The following is a 21786-nucleotide window of genomic DNA, read 5'->3' as shown; positions in this document are numbered from 1 at the left end:
AGATCTGCCTGCCCCTGCATCCTGAGTGCCAGGACTGAAGGCGTGTACCACCATACCTGGTGGTGGTGATGGTGGTAGTGGTGATGGAGATGGTGGTAGTAGTGATGGTGGTGTGTGTGTGTGTGTGTGTGTGTGTGTGTGTGTGTGTGTACTGCTCACGCTGGGCCTCTGCTGAGTTTCTAAAATTGACGCAAGTCCTGAAGCAACTTCCAGGAGGTCAGAAGCCCACGAATCACTACCGTTCTTCTGTCAATTTCAAGAATCTTTTCATGACCCCCAAAAGAATATTCTATGACTACCAGAAGATGCCCGTCTGGACCTTCCCCTCTAATCACGTCACCTCTGCCCTCCTGGCCTCCTTCTTGGAGATCTTCCACTGTAGCTCAAAGAGATGGTGTCACATTTCCACCCATACGGACTGCCCCATGGCTAAGAAATCAGACACCATGAGCCCAGTACTTCATAATAAATACACTCAAAGCACACGGGGATTAAAGGGCAGCTTTGGAGCCTGTCCTGGAACTAGCTCTTGTAGACCAGACTGGCCTCGAACTCAGAGATCTGCCTGCCTCTGCCTCCTGAGTGCTGGGATTAAAGGTGTGTGTCATCACTGCCCAGTAATGATATCTTTTATTAAGATTTATTTTCATTTCTTTGTAGGTTGTTTGTATGCATGTGCATGTCTTTGTGAATGCATGTGACGTGTGTTCAGGTGTGCTCAGAAGCCAGAGGAGGGCTTTGGATCCCCTGGAGCTGGACCACATGGGTTCTGGGAACCCGACTTGAATCCTCTAGAGAAACAGGTAGCACCTTTAACCCCTGAGCCATCTCCAGGGCCCAAAGAGCCCGAGAGTACGTTTTATTGTATTGTTAATTGTGATGAAATGAATGCACGGGAAACGTATGTGACACGGGATGGCAGTTGGATGCAGGACCAGGCTTCTCCGGCCACAAGATCTCCCATCACTAGTGTACACGTGGTTCAGCCGTTGGAGAATGAACACAGCAGTCAGGTTGGATACAACACTTACCTGTGCAGTGCAGATGTTGCTGGTGGCTTTGTCTCTCCGGATGTGCTGTTCTCTGGTCTGAAGAGCAAGGCGATACACTTCTTTCCCTGTGGCATCCCTGAGTCAAGACAACACATGTACTCAGCACAGGTAATCACAGCTCAGGAATGTCCGAGACGCACTTGCTTTCCCAGCTGAAGGGGATTCAGTAGATTGGTGTGGGTGCAAGCTCATAAAAACCCCACTTCCAAATGTCCATTCTCAACAGGACTATCTATAGGTTTGCAATTTGAACTTCAAGGCACTGAGGCATGTACAATAAAGCCTGGAGCAGTGAAAGAAAATTTGCCAGGAATTACTCTGCTAACAGGGAAATGGGACCAGAGAGTATGTCACTCAATCTCTGTGGCTGATAGAGGGGAAAGGGTGATAAAATGAGAAAACAGAATTTCTCTACTAGAGGTTTAAAGAAAACAGAAAAGAAATGCTAACAGTCTCACTACTTAGCTCATAAAGACTTCCCTTTTTATGTAATATATAAATGGACATAGACAGATAGACGATATAGATGATAGATAGATATAGATGAAGATGGATAAAGATAGATATAAATATTAGATGATAGATATAGATAAATTATATGTAGGTAGATAGAAAAATATAGATAGATAGATAGATAGATAGATAGATAGATAGATAGATAGATAGATAGTTTTGGGGACTATGATAAAACTCAGATTTCCCCAGCACAAATCTTAACCTAGGAAGGAAGCACCATCAAAGAGAAGCCATCAAGATTCAAAGTCATATGGCAGGAACCTTTAGACACCAACTGAATCACACTCAGTGTATGCTTTTAATACCTTTCTGCACTTGTATTTGGTGTGCATGCATACATGCATGTGTGTGTGTATGTGTGTAAAGGACAACTCGCATAAGTGAGTTCTTCCTTCCACAATGGGATATATAAGAACTATCTGGTTAGACACAAAGCAATTAACATGTGCAGATCTCCCCAGACCTCCGTCAACCGAGATTCCCTGTACATGGCTACACTCATACCTTACAAAAGATACAATACACTTTTTCATATTGTCTGAATTACAGTGTGCAGAAGTACTGGTGCACACCCAAGATGGACTCCCATCTTGGTGTTGTACTTGTCTTTAATCTACTTGACAGGGGCCAATTAAAATTGGAGCAAAATTAGAGAAAAAGAACAGAGAGGGGAGGGCGAGGAGGCTGGAGAGGTGGCTCAGCTGTGGAATACTTGCTGCCCTTCTAGAGGACCTGATTTGTTTCCTAGCACCCACACTGGGCAACTCACAGCTGCCTATATTTCCAGCTTCAGGAGATCCAATGCCCTCTTCTGATCTCCTACAGACACATGGCATATAGTCATACACATACACATACACACACACACACACACACACAGAGAGAGAGAGAAAGAGAGAGAGAGAGAGAGAGAGAGAGAGAGAGAGAGAGAGAGAGAGAGAGAATGAAAATAATTCTTTAATTAAAAAGGAAAGAGAAAGAACAGGGAAGGTCAGAATCGCAATGAGAGGTGTGACACTTTACCTTGTCACCCCCACCATCCTTCCAGGCATCATCCTCACCAGGCTTTCTTTGACAGCAAAAAAGGCTGCATGTGGTCCCCCATAGCCCAGTGGCACTCCAAACCTCTGGGAGTTGCCCAGGGCAATGTCCACACCAAACTCTCCAGGTGGCCTCAGAATACACAGAGCTAAAAGGTCAGTGGCACAGCAGGTCAGGCTCTGGAGAGGGAATGGAGAAGCGGGCAAGGTTATTACCTTCTCCTGAGCTGTGAAGCCCCAGGAGTTGTTTCTACCACAGACACACTGGCAGGGAGGGTGCATTTTGGGAACTCTATTTGCGCATGCATCCATCCACGCAACAAAGATTTACTGGATGCCGCTGAGCCCCACGGATTAGTGGATGATATTAGCGAAAGGGCAGGGCAAGGGAATTTCACCATGCAGTGTGGTAACTGTAAAGGAATTAAAATACACCAAAAGGCAGGCACATGGAAAGTAGGACATACCTTCCTGGGCTTCAACAAGGGGCATACCTACCCCAGTCTGATGGGCTCTTTCTACAAGGTCTGTGAAGTCCTCCACCTTCCCCTCAGTGTCTGGGTACTGGAACAGCACCCCACTGACATCTTTGCCACTGAAATCCATTTCATGTGGTAACTTCAGCTCGACAAGCACCCCCCTATATCTGTAAATACAAGGGAAAATTTTTTCTTTATTATTATTTTTAGTGTGTGTATGTGATGTGTTTGTGAGTTCATGTATGCACGTGTGTGTGTACAGGTGTGCACATGTGTGTGATGTGTTTGTGAGTGCTGGTTCTCACATGCCGAGGCACATGTGAAGAGGTCAGAGGACAACATTTGAGAGTGAGCTCTCTCTACCATGGGTTCTGGTGATAGAACGCAGGCTGCTAGGCCAGCTGATCCATCCTGCTAGCCCAGAAAATGTAATGAGCACCACGTTATTTCCAGAGAGACTGTATTCATTTCCTGTGCTTTCTCTCAGGGTCCCACTCCCAGCGCCCCCTTCATCTCATACTTGGCCCTTCCTTGGTAACCGTGCTCCCCACCAACTCACACACATGCCTCACTCTGCTCTGTGTGTGTGTGTGTGTGTGTTTACCCACTGTGAGATCCTCTGACTTTTTCCTCCATGGTCCCAGGGATTGAGCCCAGGGCCTCACCCATTTGAGGCAAGTGCCCTACTGAGCTATAGCCCTGATGTCTAGTTGCGAAAGGTTTATACTACATGGCTCATTTTTGCCTCAGACTTGAAATCCTCCTACCACAATCCAATTAGAATGTTTTAAGTTTTACCAAACGATGACAGAATAGCATGGTAACTTACTACAGTGCGAAGACAGCTAAACTCGCTGTGCGTGTATCCCCAGAACTGACAAGGTACTTAGCAGAGACATCCATGGAAGAAAGGAGGAAGGAAAAGACAACTCAGCAAACTCAACGTAAAGCATCTTCATGTCCAATCAGACTGGCAGTGGGAAAGAGAGGTGAGGTAGAGGGAGGATGATATTACCCTTGGTTCAAAGCACAAATTAAATCAATTACTTGGCTCGAGTCTGGACAACGGCTATTGTCTGTGGGTGGCAACGAGGATCAACAAAAAATTTCTTCCTCTTGTTGTGTCTGTTGAAAAGAAAAAGCACATTCAAATGGGAACATTTCCAAAGGAGTCTCCAAATATCAGTTTTTGTTTGCTTTCTTGTTCGTTTTTGTTTTCTTTGTCTTTGTTGAGGCAGGGTCTTAGGTCTTTTCCAGGCTGGTCTTACTAAACTTCTGGTCCTCCTGCCTCCACAGTACTGAGATGAGATTCCAGGTGTGTGTTGCTCAGCCTAGCATAGGAATTGCTGGGGTTAATCCTGGCCAAGTTCTCTACCATCTGAGCCACTTCTGGTCCTCCTGCCTCCACAGTGTTGAGATGAGACTCCAGGTGTGTGTAACTAAGCCTAGTACAGGTATTGCTGGGGGTTAACCTGGCCAAATTCTCTACCAACTGAGCCACTTTGCCAGCACTAAACTCAGAGATCCTAAGGAGGCAAAGCAGGAGGAAAAGTCCAGCATGGCGTAAGTAGAACTGGGTGGTTAATGACTGGGAGCTCCTGATTGCAGCCCATGGAAATTAAACTCTGTTCTAACATAACTTCACAAAAATCAATTCAATTTAAAAAATCTATATGATAAAAAGAAAAGGGAAAAAATATTAGGTGTAAGAGGAAATTGAGACGATTATCCCAGAAGTCTTCGAAAGGGTCACATCTTGGAATGTTGTCACATGGGGTGCTTCTGCACGGAGTCTCCGCTGGGTGAAACAAGGCAGACCCTGCCTCCATAGAGTGGAAGGAAAAATGACTACAAAGGTTGTCTCCGAGCCTTAGTAATGCACAGGCACGTGCATGCACGCGCGTGCAGACACACACATATACACTCACACACTCGCATGCACGCACACGCACAGTCATATATGCTCACATACACTCACACACATACTCACATGCACGCATATGCACACTCATACATGCACACATACACCCACATATACACTCACACACATGCACACTCATACATACACTCTCTCACACACACAAAAAAAAGTAAAAAAAAAGAATTCTAGAAAGAGGCACGCTTAATGCTACGCTATTAATTTCCCAGTTCCTTTGGAGACTTGAAGTAGTAAATAGCATGTTTTACTTTGCTTCACTTTGAATTATATTATACTCAGTTTGATAGATGTTTTTCATTAAATACAGATAATTAGTTTTGTAATTTATAGATAATCTATTTTTTGTTTGGTTTTGCGGCTGTTTTGAGATAGAATTTCAGCCCATGCTGGCCCTGAACTTACAGCAAGTCTCCTGCTGTAGCCTCCTGAGTGCTAGGATTGTAGCATATACAATTACATTTGGCACAGATATCAACTTAAGGAATATATCAAGTTGGGAAGATTTTTTTTTTTTTTTTTGGTTTTTCGAGACAGGGTTTCTCTGTGGTTTTGGAGCCTGTCCTGGAACTAGCTCTTGTAGACCAGGCTGGTCTCGAACTCACAGAGATCCGCCTGCCTCTGCCTCCCAAGTGCTGGGATTAAAGGCATGCGCCACCACCGCCCGGCAAGATTTTTTTTTTTTTAAATACTTCCCACAGTTTGAATCAAAACAAATTGGAGAAAATTGTCAGCAGGGACTCAATGAGTGGAGACAACCCTACTTTACAGTGACTAGGTGAAAAGCTGAAAAGTATACGCACTTAACTCTCTAGGTTGCTAATCTAAATGCAGACCCAAGGAGGGGGCGTAATTCACCTCCATGAAGCAGCTCAAGGTGAGCCATGCAGGGCAGGTAGGAACTATTTTTATTAACTGATAATATTATCTTTCATATATATATATATTATATAAAAGTGTATGTGTGCACACAACATATATATGTGGGGAGAGGGCAGGAAAGAGAGAGAAATGATAAGCCTCTCCATGGGTACAGGAAGAAGGAGTCTAAGACCAGGACTTCCTATTCTTAGACTTCTTCAACTCATGACTCATTTGTATCAGATGAATCTTTTCACGAGAGAAGGCATATAGATATATAACATACACATCCAAATCAAGATTTGCTGACAATAAAGCACAAAGAAATTTATTTTGGAACAACCCTGATATTTAGATGATAGATAAATAGATAGATGTCAACTGTTAAAAAACAAAAGCAAATTTATCTATTTAATTATTTTTGTGTTGGGATGGCTGGCCCAGCTGCTAAAGCAAATTTGCATATGAATGAGATAGCTGTGCTTATTTTTAAAGAATTAAATCTTGGGGCTGGGGAGAGAGGACTCAGCGGTTAAGAACACTGTCTGCTCTTCCAGAGGACCTAGGTTCAATTCCCAGAACCCACATGGCAGCTCACAACTGTCTGTAACTCCAGTTTCAGGGGATTTGAAACCCTCACACCAATGTCCATAAAATAAAATTTATTAAATGAATAAATAAAAATAATTAAACCTTGGCTGAATGTTTGATCATTTAGTGTTTCTAAAGTTAATGGCCACTTTGACTTTATGATTATCAATGCTAAGATACTTCTTGATACAAATATATACAATACACACACACACAATATGGCAGAAGTACATCCAGAACCATTCAGGAATTCTGTCTTTACCCTAAGTCAACATCCATCTAGCAATTTTTTTCTGAAATTCATCATCAAATGACACAGGAAACTTTTGAAATCAAACATTTGTGTAACACAAGCATTTGTGTAACACAAAGATATGCTCATTTGACATGCACATGCTGAGGAATTACGGCAGAAACATATTAAGAAAGGTGAAATTATCATGTTTCTATGAGAGCAGAAGACTCTCTGTGTACAGTAAAAAGCACCATAATTCAGCTGGACAAGGTGACTCATACCCATAACCCTAAACTTGGTGGAGGCAGGGGAATCAGGAGTCCAAGGTCATCTTCAGCTACACGTCCAGCCTGGGGTGCCTGAGGCCTGACCAAAAACAAATACAAAAAAACAAACAAACAAGAACAAAAGCAAAAACCCCACTGCTGTAATTCAGAACACACAGCAATCTTGAAGCAGAGCTGAGACGTTTCCGGCAGCATTGGCTGCTGGTGTGCGACACGAGGCACATGCAGCTCAAAGAGCACACATGGTTTGTGTATTGAGGACCAAAGCCGCATTAAAGTCAGATGCGCATTCTGCCAGGACTTCACTGGTATTTAATTTTAAATCTTTGGTTGCCCCACATTTACAATATATTTTTTAACCGTTGCCAATTTTTTTCTGGAGGGGGACTCTAGACTCATCTATGAAACCCCACCTGAGGTTGCTGGGGACTAGGGGATGTCCCTGCCGTGGAGGAACTCGTCCCTGAGCCTCTCACCTGTGGCACAGTTGCATCGCCTCTGCAGCCGCGGTTGCCTCGTCCAGCAGGGAGGCGTTGGCCATGTCCAAACCTGTGATGTCACACACCATGGTCTGGAAGTTGAGTAAACTCTCCAGTCTCCCCTGAGACACTTCTGGCTGATATGGAGTGTATTGGGTGACCCTGAAGGAGAAACAGAAGACCATGTCCAAACTGTGCCTCTCCTATCCAGAAAAGCTCATGAAATTCCTTTGTTTTCAAATTCAATCCCTAAACTTCTTGAGAATTGTGTAACACACCTATCAGTAAGATTCTGAGGTGATCAATATGATTGGACTTAAAACTGCTTAGAAGAATCAATATGAAGTACACTTCTGGGAGTGCCTGTGTGGAAGTTTCCAGAAAGGGTTAACTGAGGTAGAAGCCCCAGTCAGAATGTGGGCATAGACTCACCCTGGATGTGACTATTGGATTGAAATAGAAGGCGGGCTCCTAACTGCCAGGACACAAGCTGCCCTGTTCCCTCGCCCGTGATGACAGACTGACCTCTGTGATGAGAGCTCAGCTCAAGTAAACCTCACAACCTGAGATCAATCCTTGAGACTGACTGGGTATGCTCTGTCCCCAGAGAGCACAGCCCCACCCCCCAGCACACTAAATAAATAAATCATTCATAAATAAAGTACTTCTGCTGAGGATTTGGTCACAGCAATAAAAAGCCAATGAATGGCATGTTTTCTTCAGGTTTCTACGGGGAAGAATAGAGCTGTCATAGAAACAATATCCTTTGGGCACAACCAGTACTTATTTTCCCTCTGTATTTTTTTTTAGATTTACTTACTTACTTTTACATGTCTGGATGCTCTGCCTGCATGTGTGTATTTGTACTACACGTGTGTCTAGTGTCCATGGAGGTCAGAAGAGGTTATCAAATCCCTTGGAACTGAAATTACAGATAATTGTGAACCGCCATGTAGGAGCTGGCAACCAAATCTGGGTCCTCTGCAAGAGCAACAAGTGCTCCTAACTCCTGGGCCACCTCTTCAGTCCCCAGACATTTTGTTGTATTATTATTTTTTTTATTTATTTATTTTTATTTTTTTATTTTTTTGGTTTTTCGAGACAGGGTTTCTCTGTGGTTTTGGAGCCTGTCCTGGAACTAGCTCTTGTAGACCAGGCTGGTCTCGAACTCACAGAGATCCGCCTGCCTCTGCCTCCCAAGTGCTGGGATTAAAGGCGTGCGCCACCACCGCCCGGCTTGTTGTATTATTATTATTTTTTTGTTTGTTTGTTTGTTTGTTTTTTTGAGACAGGGTTTCTCTGTGGCTTTGGAGCCTGTCCTGGAACTAGCTCTGTAGACCAGGCTGGTCTCGAACTCACAGAGATCCGCCTGCCTCTGCCTCCCGAGTGCTGGGATTAAAGGCGTATTATTATTTTTTAAACACATAATCTTGCTGTGTAGCTCAGGCTACCTGTCATTCACTCGGTTTCAGGTTGGCCTTAAACTGGCCCTGGTTCTCCTTCCTTCTCAAGTTCTAGGATTATAGGTGTACCACCCACCCCTAGCTCTTTGCAGTATTTTTTGTTGCATTGCTATTTTAATTATCGTATTGTACACATGTATTTCATATGTGTTGCATGGGCATGTGGAGGGCAGAGTTCTAGGATTATAGGTGTACCACCCACCCCTAGCTCTTTGCAGTATTTTTTGTTGCATTGCTATTTTAATTATCGTATTGTACACATGTATTTCATATATGTGTTGCATGGGCATGTGGAGGGCAGAAGTTAATGTTGGGTGTCTTCCTCAGTTGCTCTCCAGCTTATCTTTGGAGGTAGAAACTCTCCCTGAAACTGAAGTTCATCAAATCAGCTCGGATTCATGAGCTCCAGGGATCCAGCTTCCTCCTCTTCCTCAGCAAAGGGATTGCAGATGCCCTTAGCTAGTCCACGGGTGCCGGGGACCTGCTCCTCAGCAAGCACTTGACAAAGCAAGTTCCTCAGGGCATCTACGTGTGCTTTATTATAAGTTGATTTTTAAAATCCAGCCTGCCTGCTCCCATGTTCCCTCTGATCTGTAAGCCCCAAATAAACTCTTTCTTCTATATGTTGCCCTGGTCATGGTGTCTTATCACAGCAATAAACAATTAACTAAGACACCAACCCAAAAATTCTAAGTGATTTATTTTTGGCTTTGATTTTTATATCCTTTTTTTTTCTCTCCTGTTCTGGTAATTATACGCAGGCTTTGAAAGCACTGTTATGTTGGCTTTATTTAACATGGTTTATCTTTGAAGACAATCTCAGCACACAGTACTGCATCAGCACTTTGAAATCATTTTCTGATCTTTCACTGGTGCAACTGAGTGTGTACATCTACAGCAGAACACATTGTTACTTCAGTTCATTCCTTGAGCAGCCTGGGTCTGCAACTATAAAGACAAACTCTCAGTGAGTGGTGAGCTGGAATGAATGACTCATACAGCACAACACAAAGGGCAGGCAGTTGAAAGGGAATGTGAAAGAATTGAGGTCACACGAGAGCACAGACATTGGGCAGTGGTGATCTCTAACCAGACGAGACCATCGCACACAGCTTGCTACCAGGAAGACAGATGTGACACTGTTCCTGCCATATGCTTAGACTGACTGCCCAACAGGGCATGTCCATTGTGTTCAGGGCCATCCTTTGAGATTTAGACAGGTATTTAGACATACACACCCCCACAGAGAAATACATGCATATACCAGCTACCTCAACTGATGAATAAGAAAGACTGAATATATTCTCAGGAAGAGAACACATGAGGAGAGAGAAATATTCCAAAAGAATTCGGCATGGTAATGAATACTGTAGAAGAAAACGAGCAGCAAACTGTGTGGCTGTTAAAAGAGAACGGCGAGACAAATTAAACGGCGTGCATAGAGCTTGCTGTCACAGAAAATCATGCTCTCAATATCCCTGACATGAGATGATGCTCACAATATATTAATTTTAAAGTGTAGAGCATTCACTCAAACAGATAACAGGAACAAAAGACCCTGAAAGGCAAAGTATAAAATATCTCATTCCTGTAAGTTTCTAAAAGCAAACCAATGAATCAAAACATAAACAGGGATTTTCCTCTGGGTGATTTTTTCCCCACCCTATCAGAACAACAACAGCTGAGTTTGTTATTGAACATTAACAAAAGAGGTGTAGTCAAAAAGCCCAAAGCCCACGTTATTTAAAAATATGAAACACGTCACCAATCTGTGTCACTGCACAGACACCATGCTAGTCTTCTCTGCACAATTCCTGTTTTGTTGTTTGTTTGTTTTTGGTTTTTTGAGACGGGGTTTCTCTGTAGCTTTGGGGCCTGCCCTGGAACTAGCTCTTGTAGACCAGACTGGTCTTGAACTCACAGAAATCCTCCTGCCTCTGCCTCCCGAGTATTGGGATTATTCAATAGTATATGTCAATATCCCCAAACTTCAAGACAACTCAATCAACATTTAGGTGTCTTTTGTAGTCTCTCTCTTCTCCATGTAATAATCATATTTAGACTTATAAGAAGCAGAATTTTAGTTTGTGTGAGGTTCTGGTTTTTTTTCTTCAGTTAACATTATCCCATGGATAATTTTTCTTTCTGATTTTTTTTTTTGTTTGTTTGTTTGTTTTCAGAAAGGCCTCACTGTGTAGCCCTAGCTGTCCTGGAACTCACTCTGTAGACATAGACTGGCCTTGAACTCAGAGATCCACTTGCCTCTGCCTTACTGAGTGCTGGGATTAAAGGTGTGCACCATCAACACCAAGCCTAATTTTTTTTTTTTGAAAGAGGCAAGACAGTTATTATCTGGAGCAGATGTGCGGGGTAATGGGGCTGGACACATTGTCAAGATTAGCAGCAGGCTACGTGAGGCCTACACAGACAAATACAAACACAAGAGCAGCCGGGCGATGGTGGCGCACGCCTTTAATCCCAGCACTCGGGAGGCAGAGGCAGGCGGATCTCTGTGAGTTCGAGACCAGCCTGGTCTACAGAGCTAGTTCCAGGACAGGCTCCAAAGCCACAGAGAAACCCTGTCTCGAAAAACCAAACACATGCAAATCTCTAAAGCAATAGCTACTAAAATGTTCTTTTTAATTCAAAAACAGTCCTACCTTACAGGTGTTTTTCTTGAACAACAGTGGGCAATGGCTGCCACTGCCATAGCCAGTTCCACGTCAGCTAGGGCTGTAAAAGCTAGGTGTGAGGGCACACACTGTAATCACAGCTCTTGGGAGGCTGAGGCGGGATTAAAAGTTGGAGGCTACCTTGACTAGACAGCAAGAACCTTGTCTCAAGAGAAAGAAAAAAGAAAAAGGAACACATACATACACACATAGACACATAAAGAGAAAGAGAGAGAGAGAAATAGAAATAGACAGACAGACAAAGAGTGTGTGTGTGTGTGTGTGTGTGTGTGTGCGTGCTGGGGGGACTTAAAAAAAAATCTAAAGTCAGCAGGCCATGACATAACCACTTACAACGGCCATTCCAGAGGATGTGATGCCCTTCAGTCCTTGGTCTCTGTGTGGTATACATGCATGCACTTGTCTCTCTCTCACACACACAAATAAAACAGTAGACCCTTACATTTCTCATCAGTTTAAAAAAAAAAAAAAAAACAAGAGAAAAGGACCAGGTATGGTGGTGCCTCCTTTAATTCCAGCTCCCGGTGTTGGGGGGGGCGGGGAGGTAGGGAGGGCGGAATCTTAAGGTCACCCTCTGTTACACAGTGAGTGTGAGGTTAGCCTGGACTGCTTGAGATCCTTTTCATAAGAGCCTAAAATGGAATCACATAAAATTCAGGTCCAAATGAAGACCTTCCCATGGGAATCATACCTGCCCAGCCCTTCTCCACTGCCTTGCTCACTGGCAGGGCTTAAACTACGAAATTGCCAAATACTGGAGGTGCAAACGTGCACATGCTGACCCCGTTCAAGTATCTATGACAAGGCTGGCATGATGGCTTACTGGGTAGGGTAACTTACCATCAAACCTAAAGACCAAAATTTGGTTCCCAGAACCAACATGGCTGTCCTCTGAGCTCCCCACGTGCAATATAACACATCCATACCCATAAACACACACGTGCACAGTGAATAAACAAAACCCAAGTATCTCTGCTGGCTTCCCACTACCCACAAGAAAAGGATAGGGTGTTCATATGTGAGAATGCAATGACCCTCTATGACCTCTGCTGGTGAGATTTAGTAGTTTCCTTTTTCATGGCCAACCTTCCCATTGTTAACCCTTTTTATAATACAACGTTGAGTTAACATAACCACCACTGCTTTGAAAGTCATTTCTTTTACTTCAAACTTTTAAAATATTTGCGGGTTTTTGGTTTTATTTTTTTAATCACTGTGGGAATATAACAGGCATAAAAGCTCTTCTTAGCAATAACTTATGAAAGGAAGTAAAGAACAACCCGCATTTCATGGCTAAAAAATGTTACTAAACCAGCCATGGTGGCCCTCACTTATTCCCAACACTAGGGAGGCAGAGGCAGGTGCATTTCTAAGAATTCCAGCTCAGCCTCATCTGCACAGCAAATTCCATGACAGCCAAGGTTATAGTGAGACCCTGTCTCAAACAAACAAACAAACAAACAAACAAACAAACAAACAAACAAGCTATCAAAGGGCATCTGGAGAGACAATTCAGCAGTTAAGAGCACTCACTGGCTGCTCTTCCAGACTACCAGGGTTTAAGTCTCAATACCTATGGTGTATCTCATAATGACCTGTAACTCCAGTTCCACAAGGATCTTACGCCCTCTTGTGGCTTCTGTGGGCACCACATAAGAGTGTGGAGCAAAGGGGCACATTCAGGCAAGCACCCAGAATGCATAAAATTAAAATAATTTTTTTTTTTTTTTTGGTTTTTCGAGACAGGGTTTCTCTGTGGTTTTGGAGCCTGTCCTGGAACTAGCTCTTGTAGACCAGGCTGGTCTCGAACTCACAGAGATCCGCCTGCCTCTGCCTCCCAAGTGCTGGGATTAAAGGTGTGTGCCACCACCGCCTGGCCCTAAAATAAAATTTTTGTAACATATTTTAAAAAAGATTTTAAAAGATGCCATCAAAGGGCTGCTGTCATATAGATAGGAAAGAAAAATGCGTTTAAAAACACGTGTCTGAGGAAGTGCAGAGGTTGCTCAGTGGTCCCTAACAGTGACATGTGTGAGGACCTGCGTTCAGTAAGAGGAAAGAATGGTATCTGTGGTCTGTGGATATGCCTAAATTGACGTTAATTCAAATGGCATCTTTTTCCTAGATGTATTCTAAAAGCATCTCCATATCTAAGAAGGCTGATAGTTCCGAAATAGGTTACTTGGTAATATACTCAATATGATATTGGCATTTATTCCAAAATAACCAGCTTCCTCTATCATTTTGGTTATGACTTTCTTTTAGAACTGGGAAAAAAGCGGGGGGGGGGGAGGGGCTTCGAGGAGAGCTCATAAAATTCATAAAAGGCTTGTGTTAATCTTACTGCCAGCCAAGACTATAAAAACCAGAAAGTCACAAGGAAAACACAAATGTTGGTATTCATTATTAATGTTATCAGCGACTGAGACTTTGGGTTAGTGAACCGCATGGAACAAATTCTAGCCCCAGCTTTACAGTTTCTTTTATAGAGCCCAAACGCTTGTATTCTTTCGAGTCTATGTGGCCCATTTGTTTTCACCTCACGTCACCGGAATTTGTTGGCTCCATCGCTATGGAAACCATTCAGAAGTATAATGTGAACAATCTCCCACCCACGTGCTCACGGCCCTCCCTATCAGCACGGCAGGGTGCAGGATCCCACTAGGGTGCAGAGCAGCTTTGGGGTAGGCAAAGCAGCAATATTTAAAATGCACCCAAAGCCAGAGGCTAGAAAAACAGAGTATTGTCTCCCTCTCAAAACACTGGCTACCCCCAAGTCAATTAGCATACCGGCTCACAGCCAGAGAGAAATATGGTGGATATTCTGTATGGTCAGTAAGAGCAAAGGCCACAGGCCAGAGCTCAGTCAGAGAATGCAATGCTGCCCGGTCCTTTCATGGGTAGCAGCAGGCTTTGTTTTTTAAGGGGGGAGAGAAAGGCCATTTGCCTTCGGAATCAACCTTAGACTTTACCATGCAAACTTCCATCAGAGCCACAGTGGAAAACAAGTCCTTAGCAATGCAAACACACTAGCAAAGTGCATTCACGCACCGAGAAACTGAAACACTCATTCTGTTGATGGGCCTGCTCTCCTGTTCTCATATTAGTAAGCAAGTACGGAATATTGCAGTGAGTGGAGGGCAGGCATGAGGGTGCCAACAGATCTGGTTCCTTTAAAGATGGGACAAAACCAGCAGGATGGCTCAGAGGGATAGAGCTTCCCAGACAAACCTGAGTCCCATCCCCAGATCCCATGGCAGAAGGGAATTGACTCCTGACATATTCTGACACACATGACTCCCAGGGGTGGGAATAAATTATATCATTGGCAAGGTGAGATGAGAACAGGAAGCTGACCGTGCAAGCACATATCTGTCCACAGACATATGTTCACTTTCTCAATAAAGTACTGCCAATAAAGCTGACGTTACTGTCTTCATTCTTCTGATACCATGTCACTTCATTTCTATTGGTTAGGGACCAAGAAATGTGGGGAGAAGAGGAACATGAGTATTGGCCTTCGAAAATTCTGGCAAAAGACAGACGCCCAAGATTCTTTCCCAGGCTACAATACTGAGTGACTAAGTTCAGATACAACCTGATGTGCTCCAGGGTCTCACCAAAGAGAAATGAAGTCTTATTCAAAAGCAGCAAAGAGATTCAAGTTGTCACAGAAGAGGTCATCGGACCTGGACTTTATGAAAATGAAAGAGAAAAGAATGCACTTTAACACCCTGCAAGGAATTTCCCAGCCAGAGAAGCCAGGTGAGCCTGGAGCTCAGAGAGCAGAAAGTGGCAATTTTTGAGATGCAGGGACCATGAGCCTCATATTCCTATTCTCTAGTGAAGCGATACATTACCATCCAGAATTCTCCAGTAAGTTCCGCAAAATGGTCTGGGGTACCGAGCAGTTATAATAGCCCATGCCAATATAGGATCTCCAGATCTGGTTTTTGCTTGCAATGGCATGCAGAGTTTCAAGGATTTCATTCTCACCTGATCGTGGGAAAAAGAAAAGTTACTAGAGAAAATGCCCCACTTTACAGTTTAAATGTTGTCTGGTTATTCCTGCCAGAACAGCTGTACAGAAAACACAGTCATTCACCCAAACATCATTATATATGGACACCTGGTGAGAGGATCCCCAGATGGGACTTGGTTTTTCAACTTGAGTCCCTCATCATTCTTTCACCTGCGTGTATGCACATTTATGTGTACACATGTGTGCACACGTTTAGCTGTGTGCATGGAAGTCAGAGGATGATGTTTTCCTTGATCATCTTCCAGCTTGCTTTTGGTCTCCTACTGAACCCAGAGCTCACAGACTCAGCTACATTCCTGGCTGGCACGCTGCAGGGATCTGCCTGTCTCAGCCTCAGGGGCACAGGAATTACAGGCATGCTCTGTCATGCTTAGCTTTTTTTTTTTTTTTTTTTAATTTTCGAGACAGGGTTTCTCTGTAGCTTTTGGTTCCTGTCCTAGAACTAGCTCTTGTAGACCAGGCTGGTCTCGAACTCACAGAGATCCGCCTGCCTCTGCCTCTCGAGTGCTGGGATTAAAGGTGTGCGTCACCTCCGCCCGGCCTCATGCTTTTATATGGGTGCTAGGGACCCACAGGTCCTCATGCTTCTGTGCAAGCGCTTTACCCGCCGAGCCATTCTCAGGCCCTTGGGACTCCTTTATTCAACTTTTGAACAGTTGCCGAATTCCATGTTTCTTTGATCTCTTTTTAATTTCTGCTCTATTTCCTCGAAATAAAAAAGTGTCTTCTCATAGTAATATTATATTTCTTCTGTTATCAATTTTTCTTTATTTGTGTATGTATGTATGTACACATGTATGTATGTGTGTTTATGTATGTATGTGTGCATGTATAAAGGTATTCTCAGAAGCCGGAAGAAGCTGTTGAGCCTCTGGAGCTGGAGTTACAGGCAGTTGTGAGCTGCCCATTGTGGGTGCTGGGAAACAAATTTTAGGCCCTCTGCAGCAGCAGCCAGAGTTCCTAGCTACTGAGTCACCTCTCTTAGTCCTTCTCTCTTTCTTCCTTTATTTTTTTTTCAGTTGGTCTTACAGTCTCTGGAAGCAGGCAAGGTCATAGCCGTATATAATACATGAATTAAATTTTGTTTCCGATTGTTCTACTGAACTGAATATTTTCCCTCTGTCATCTGAGAGCTATTAAAAAAAAGAAAACAAAACAAAAACAAAGCAACCTAGTACCTCCTAACCTAAAATAACAAGCACAATGAAAAACTCACACCAACTCTCAACTAATGTTCCCGTGAAGGGACCTAGTTAGCAAGAATTATAAAATTCTTGAATGCAGGAAATCCAATCACTTCCCAAACAATCTTCTTAGGGGCAGAGTGATTGATTCAAGAGCCCAGTAGGAGAGGAAACTAATTAGCAGTGCCTGGCAGGCCAGCCCAGCTTCAATTAAGACCCTGTGTGAGATGGACAGGTCCCTGGTCCACATTGTGCCATCTGGACAAAGGTCCAGCTCTCAAATGAGAGCAGTCTGAAAGGATCTGCTGGTCACATCCAGAGTTTAACCCTTAGCTGCTGTTGGGTGTTTCCTATTGGGAGACTATCACTCTGTATTATGGGAAGATCATTCTGTAAGAGGTGTGAAGAGTCCACAAGAGAAAATCTGGCCATAGAGAAACAGAGTCCAGGAAGAAGAACGGATGAGAGGAGTATTGTCAACCAAACGGTGGCTCCTAAAACAACACACTGAAACCACAATCCTTGCTGTCTTTGAATGTAACCTTGCTTGGAAATTCAGACTTCACAGATATAATGAAATTAAAACAAGGTCGTACTGGATCAGGGTCTTCTTTCATCCAATAACTGCTGTTCTTACAAGAACATGGCAATTTGGGCACATTTGACATTTACTCAAAGAGAATGCCATTTTACATAGAGACTATGGTCATATATTGATAAGCCAAGGAATGCTAGCAGTGTCGGCAGACAAAAAAGTATCCATACATTATGAAGTCTCTACCACCCAAAGTAACCAGTCCAAATGGTTTAAACGATGTTTATCTACTGGCACTATCTATGATTGGTACTATGTGTTTCTGAATATATTAAAAACCAAAAGCCAGACAGCACACAGTTGGGGAGGCAAGAGGATTAGACTGTGAAGCCAACCCAGGCGGCACTGGTGTTTTCTGTATCAACAGAAAAAAAAGAAGAAAAGAAAAAAACCAAAACCAAGAACCATCCAGTGAAGGCAGAGACAGAACCTTTCCACACTGCCTCCAGGAGACTTGGGAAATGCTGTAGTCAATTATTCAGCCCAAAGATCTACCCCAAGTCCAGCATAGTGTCACAAACCTTAATTAATTAATTAATTTCACACTCTGGAGGCAGAAGCAGGAGGACCTCTGGATTTGAGGCCATCCTGGTCTACATAGCAAGATCCCAGATAACCAAGGCTACATAGGAGACCCTGTCTCAAGACAAATAATCAAACAAAAAGATCTGTCCTGGGCATTGCTCATTCATCCCCACAGTCTAATGCTGGGGAGGCAGGAGAATCTTTTTTTTTTTTTTTGGTTTTTCGAGACAGGGTTTCTCTGTGGCTTTGAAGCCTGTCCTGGAAATAGCTCTGTAGACCAGGCTGGTCTCAAACTCACAGAGATCCGCCTGTCTCTGCCTCCCGAGTGCTGGAATTAAAGGCGTGCGCCACCATCGCCCGGCGAGGCAGGAGAATCTTGAAGTCATGTTCCACAAACAGCTGAACTGGGATAAGCAATTCAGCTCTAACAGGCTCCATGCCTGGTAGGAATACTATAATGTTAAGTGCCTTGGTTAGAGATAACTATGGTAAGATGAACAAGGCGGCTCCGTAGGTAAAAGTGTTTGTCACACAAGCCTGAAGGCCCGAGTTTGACCCCCAGAATCCATAGAAGGAGGGAACTGATCTGTGGAAAGTTGCCCTTTGACCATCACACATGTGCCATGGCAGGCATGCGCCTTCACTCATACACAAGATGCTGGCCTAGTGAGCCCTCTCTTTTTTCCCCCGATGAATTAGGTTTTGACACAATCATCAAAGAACTGGGGAAACCTGCACATTTTAGTTTTCTCTGAAGAGTCTTGAAAGAACTAGAGCAGAAATAAAGAGCAACAAATAAAGTTTCAAATTTGACCAGTGCGGTTTCAACTTCAGGAAAATGTCTAGATTTTAATGTTTACCCAGACTACCAACACAATCCTTTCGGTGCAGGGGACTCCTTACCATGCAGGAAAGGGGTGATCTGCGGAAACACATGAGCCTCACGGATAGGAAAATGATCACTGCCAAGATCCACAATTATGGACCCTCCTTTCTCACTAAGTCAAATTATCTGAAAAATGTGCTTGTTGTGCGTGTGTGTGTGTGTGTGTGTGTGCACGTGCGCATGTGTGTGCGCATGTATGCTGCATGCATGTGCCTACCACAATCCATGTGTGGAGGTTAGAGGACATCTCCAAGGACTCAGTCCTCCCTTTCTACCTTTACAAGGCTTCTTGGGAACAAATCCAGGTCTCCAGGTTTACGTGGCAAATGCCCTCACTCACTGGGCCATCTTGCTGCATCTCAAAAATGTGCTTTTAAAACTCAGAGGCTCAGAAGCAGGTCAGGAAAGTGACAGGAGCTTCGGAGCTCAGTGCTAGGATCCAGAAAAGCTGCCGATCCTCAATCAACCCATCGGCCACTTCCTCTGGAACAGTAGATGACACAGCCTGGTCACGGCCATTCACCGCCCACCTGCTTTCTTCCACAGAAAGCTACTGCCCTTCCTGGTAGAAGACGCCCCACTGCGGTGCTTGGATTGCCGCCATCAGACCAGCAGTAATCTGCTCTCTATCCTCTCATTTCCATTTCCATTTTCATAAGGTTTCATTCTCTAGACCTATGATGGTGACTGCTGTGTGTGTTCATTACCAATGATACGAAAGACAGTTTCTATTGCAGATCTGCGATGGAGAACCCTCCCGAGGATCAGGACGATAGGTGGGCCAGTGTCCCCAAGGAGAGTAGTCTAAGGAACCCTGGAGGGAGATATAGCCCCCACTTCCTAAAAGTAGCCCAATAAGACCCGACTCTCAAGACCAGTTAAGTCTAAATCCAATGACAGTCTTACAGGGAATAAATGGCAGGGCTGGCTTTTCCATTGACATGGGAACTAAGGTGGTACCTGACACTCAAAAGGAAGCAGAGATCTGAATGTGAAGAAGCTCATAAAATGTTTGTGTGATTTTTGGAAGGCCAATTCAGCATAAATGAGGAACAAAGAGATTATACTCAGAAGCATAAAAATGCTTTTTGAGCTGGGTATGGTGGTGCATGCCTTTAATCCCAGCATTCAGGACACAGAGGCAGGCAGATCTCTGTGAGTTCAAGGGCAGCCTCGCCTACAAAGCAAATTCCAGACCAGCAAGGGTTATCTAGTGAGATCATCGTAAAACACATTTTAAAAACTCTCAAGTAGGAAAGCATGAACACCACCATGGGAGATACTGACATTTCTGGAAACTTCAGACTCTTTTAACTAGAATAGTGAAGGAGCCTGAATCTTCCTAGTACAAGAAAATCAAACCTTTAATACTTCAAGATGTGATGGGGAACACTAAACTCTGGTTGACAGAGTCTAGTTCTCATCTCTCTTCCTTCTGTATCCTCCCACCTACCTACAGGAAGAGCCAAACTTACCAAGTTCACATTGATTCTGCTTCTACCTAGCTAGGATCAATATAAATTCTTCCCTATGGGAACTTACACTAGCCTCAACTTTATGATCTTTTTCTTTCTGTTGAAAAGAAAGAGAGGTAAGAGAATGAGTTATGCCCAGTCCATCAAGATAATAGACACTGTGCCATAGACAGGATGGTAAGCCAGCCATGGTGTGGTTTGTAATTGCTAGCTATCCAGAGATGGAGGCAGGGGTTCTTGACTTTGAGGCTAACCTACGCTACAGGTTAAGACCCTGCCTTTAAAAAGCAAAGGGCCGGGGTTGGAGCTCAGTAGTCAACAATTGCACAGGCCCGGGGTTCTATCCCCAGCACAGGGTACTGGTAACTTGGCACAGTCTTGAATCCTCTGGGAAGGAACATTAACGAAGCAAGCACTAACAGACCGCTCTCTGCTTTTGACTGTCGATGCGAAGTGCCTGGGCTTCTTCACGTTCCTGCTGCTTTGATTTATGTAACCTAGAATTTGAGCCCAATAAATTCCTTCTCCCTTTAAGTTATTTGGTCAGACTATTTATCAGAGCAACAGGAAGCTAACCTGAAACGGTCAGTTCTTAGTCACGCTTCCGAAAGTGTGAAGGCTGTGAGGAGCTGTTCCCATGCACTCATCCATTGCCTACCAGAACTGAACCCCCCAACCAGAAGCCAGGACACTGCTATGATAAAATCTAAGACCTCAGGCTTCCTCACCTGCACAGAAGAAAAACCATTCTCTGAACACAGAGCTTAGTGTGTGAATAGCTTCACAGGTTCGCTCGCTGGCTGTTATTTCAGAAAAATAGCACTTGAGTATATAGGCAGAAGAGGCAACCCAATGTATTTAGAGGCCCAGAGTTAGCTGTCATCATGACATGGCCACACAGTAATAAAAGGAAATAAAATGAGAGAAAAAGGAAAAGCTCACAGAAATGTATATGCTGAGATGCTGAGTCCGGACCAGTTGGGATGGAACTGAGCAGAATCCTGTCTCAAAGTTTAGGATTTGAAACATATTCAAATCTAAATACAATTTTCATTGAAAGAACACAGTGCCCATCACTGTCCCTTCTCATCTGCCTTGAGAAGTGTCTCTCTTTCTACAGAAAACATGAGATCTCTATTCCCAAAGTGGCAGCCTTTGCCTCCTCCTAGTAAGAGAAGACCACACACAGGAGATAGATAGTCCCATCCAACCCCAGGAAGCTGTGTGGACAAAAAAAAAGGGTGGGTGGATGGGAGGAGATTAGATCCCCTGCTTTCACACCGAAGGCCCTCTCAAAGAAGGTGCACATTTCGAAGGTGCACATTTCCCACGCTTTTCTTCCCAACTTAACGCAAAGATCACGTTCCTAGACACAGGAATTCCCAGGCACTGACTCTTGAGTATGGAGCACAATCAACGTAACTAAGAGAGAAATGAGATAGAATGA

General features: G+C 43.9%; 1 protein-coding gene across 1 annotated transcript in view; it reads right to left on the bottom strand.

Moving 5' to 3' along the window:
- The window catches only part of Gldc (glycine decarboxylase), a 78486-nt gene that overhangs the window by 44048 nt on the left and 12652 nt on the right, over window positions 1–21786 (bottom strand). The window contains exons 3-8 of the mRNA XM_057779871.1: window positions 15493–15628; window positions 7474–7638; window positions 4135–4212; window positions 3107–3254; window positions 2592–2788; window positions 1032–1128 (exon numbers count right to left, since the gene is read on the bottom strand). Of these exons, the coding sequence (XP_057635854.1) occupies window positions 1032–1128; window positions 2592–2788; window positions 3107–3254; window positions 4135–4212; window positions 7474–7638; window positions 15493–15628 (821 nt within the window). The remainder of the gene's footprint in view (window positions 1–1031; window positions 1129–2591; window positions 2789–3106; window positions 3255–4134; window positions 4213–7473; window positions 7639–15492; window positions 15629–21786) is intronic.

The sequence above is a fragment of the Chionomys nivalis genome, chromosome 8 (assembly GCF_950005125.1).
Source record: "Chionomys nivalis chromosome 8, mChiNiv1.1, whole genome shotgun sequence".
In the NCBI taxonomy this organism is placed as follows: Eukaryota; Metazoa; Chordata; class Mammalia; order Rodentia; family Cricetidae; genus Chionomys; species Chionomys nivalis.
This window is presented reverse-complemented; position numbering and strand designations above follow the sequence as displayed.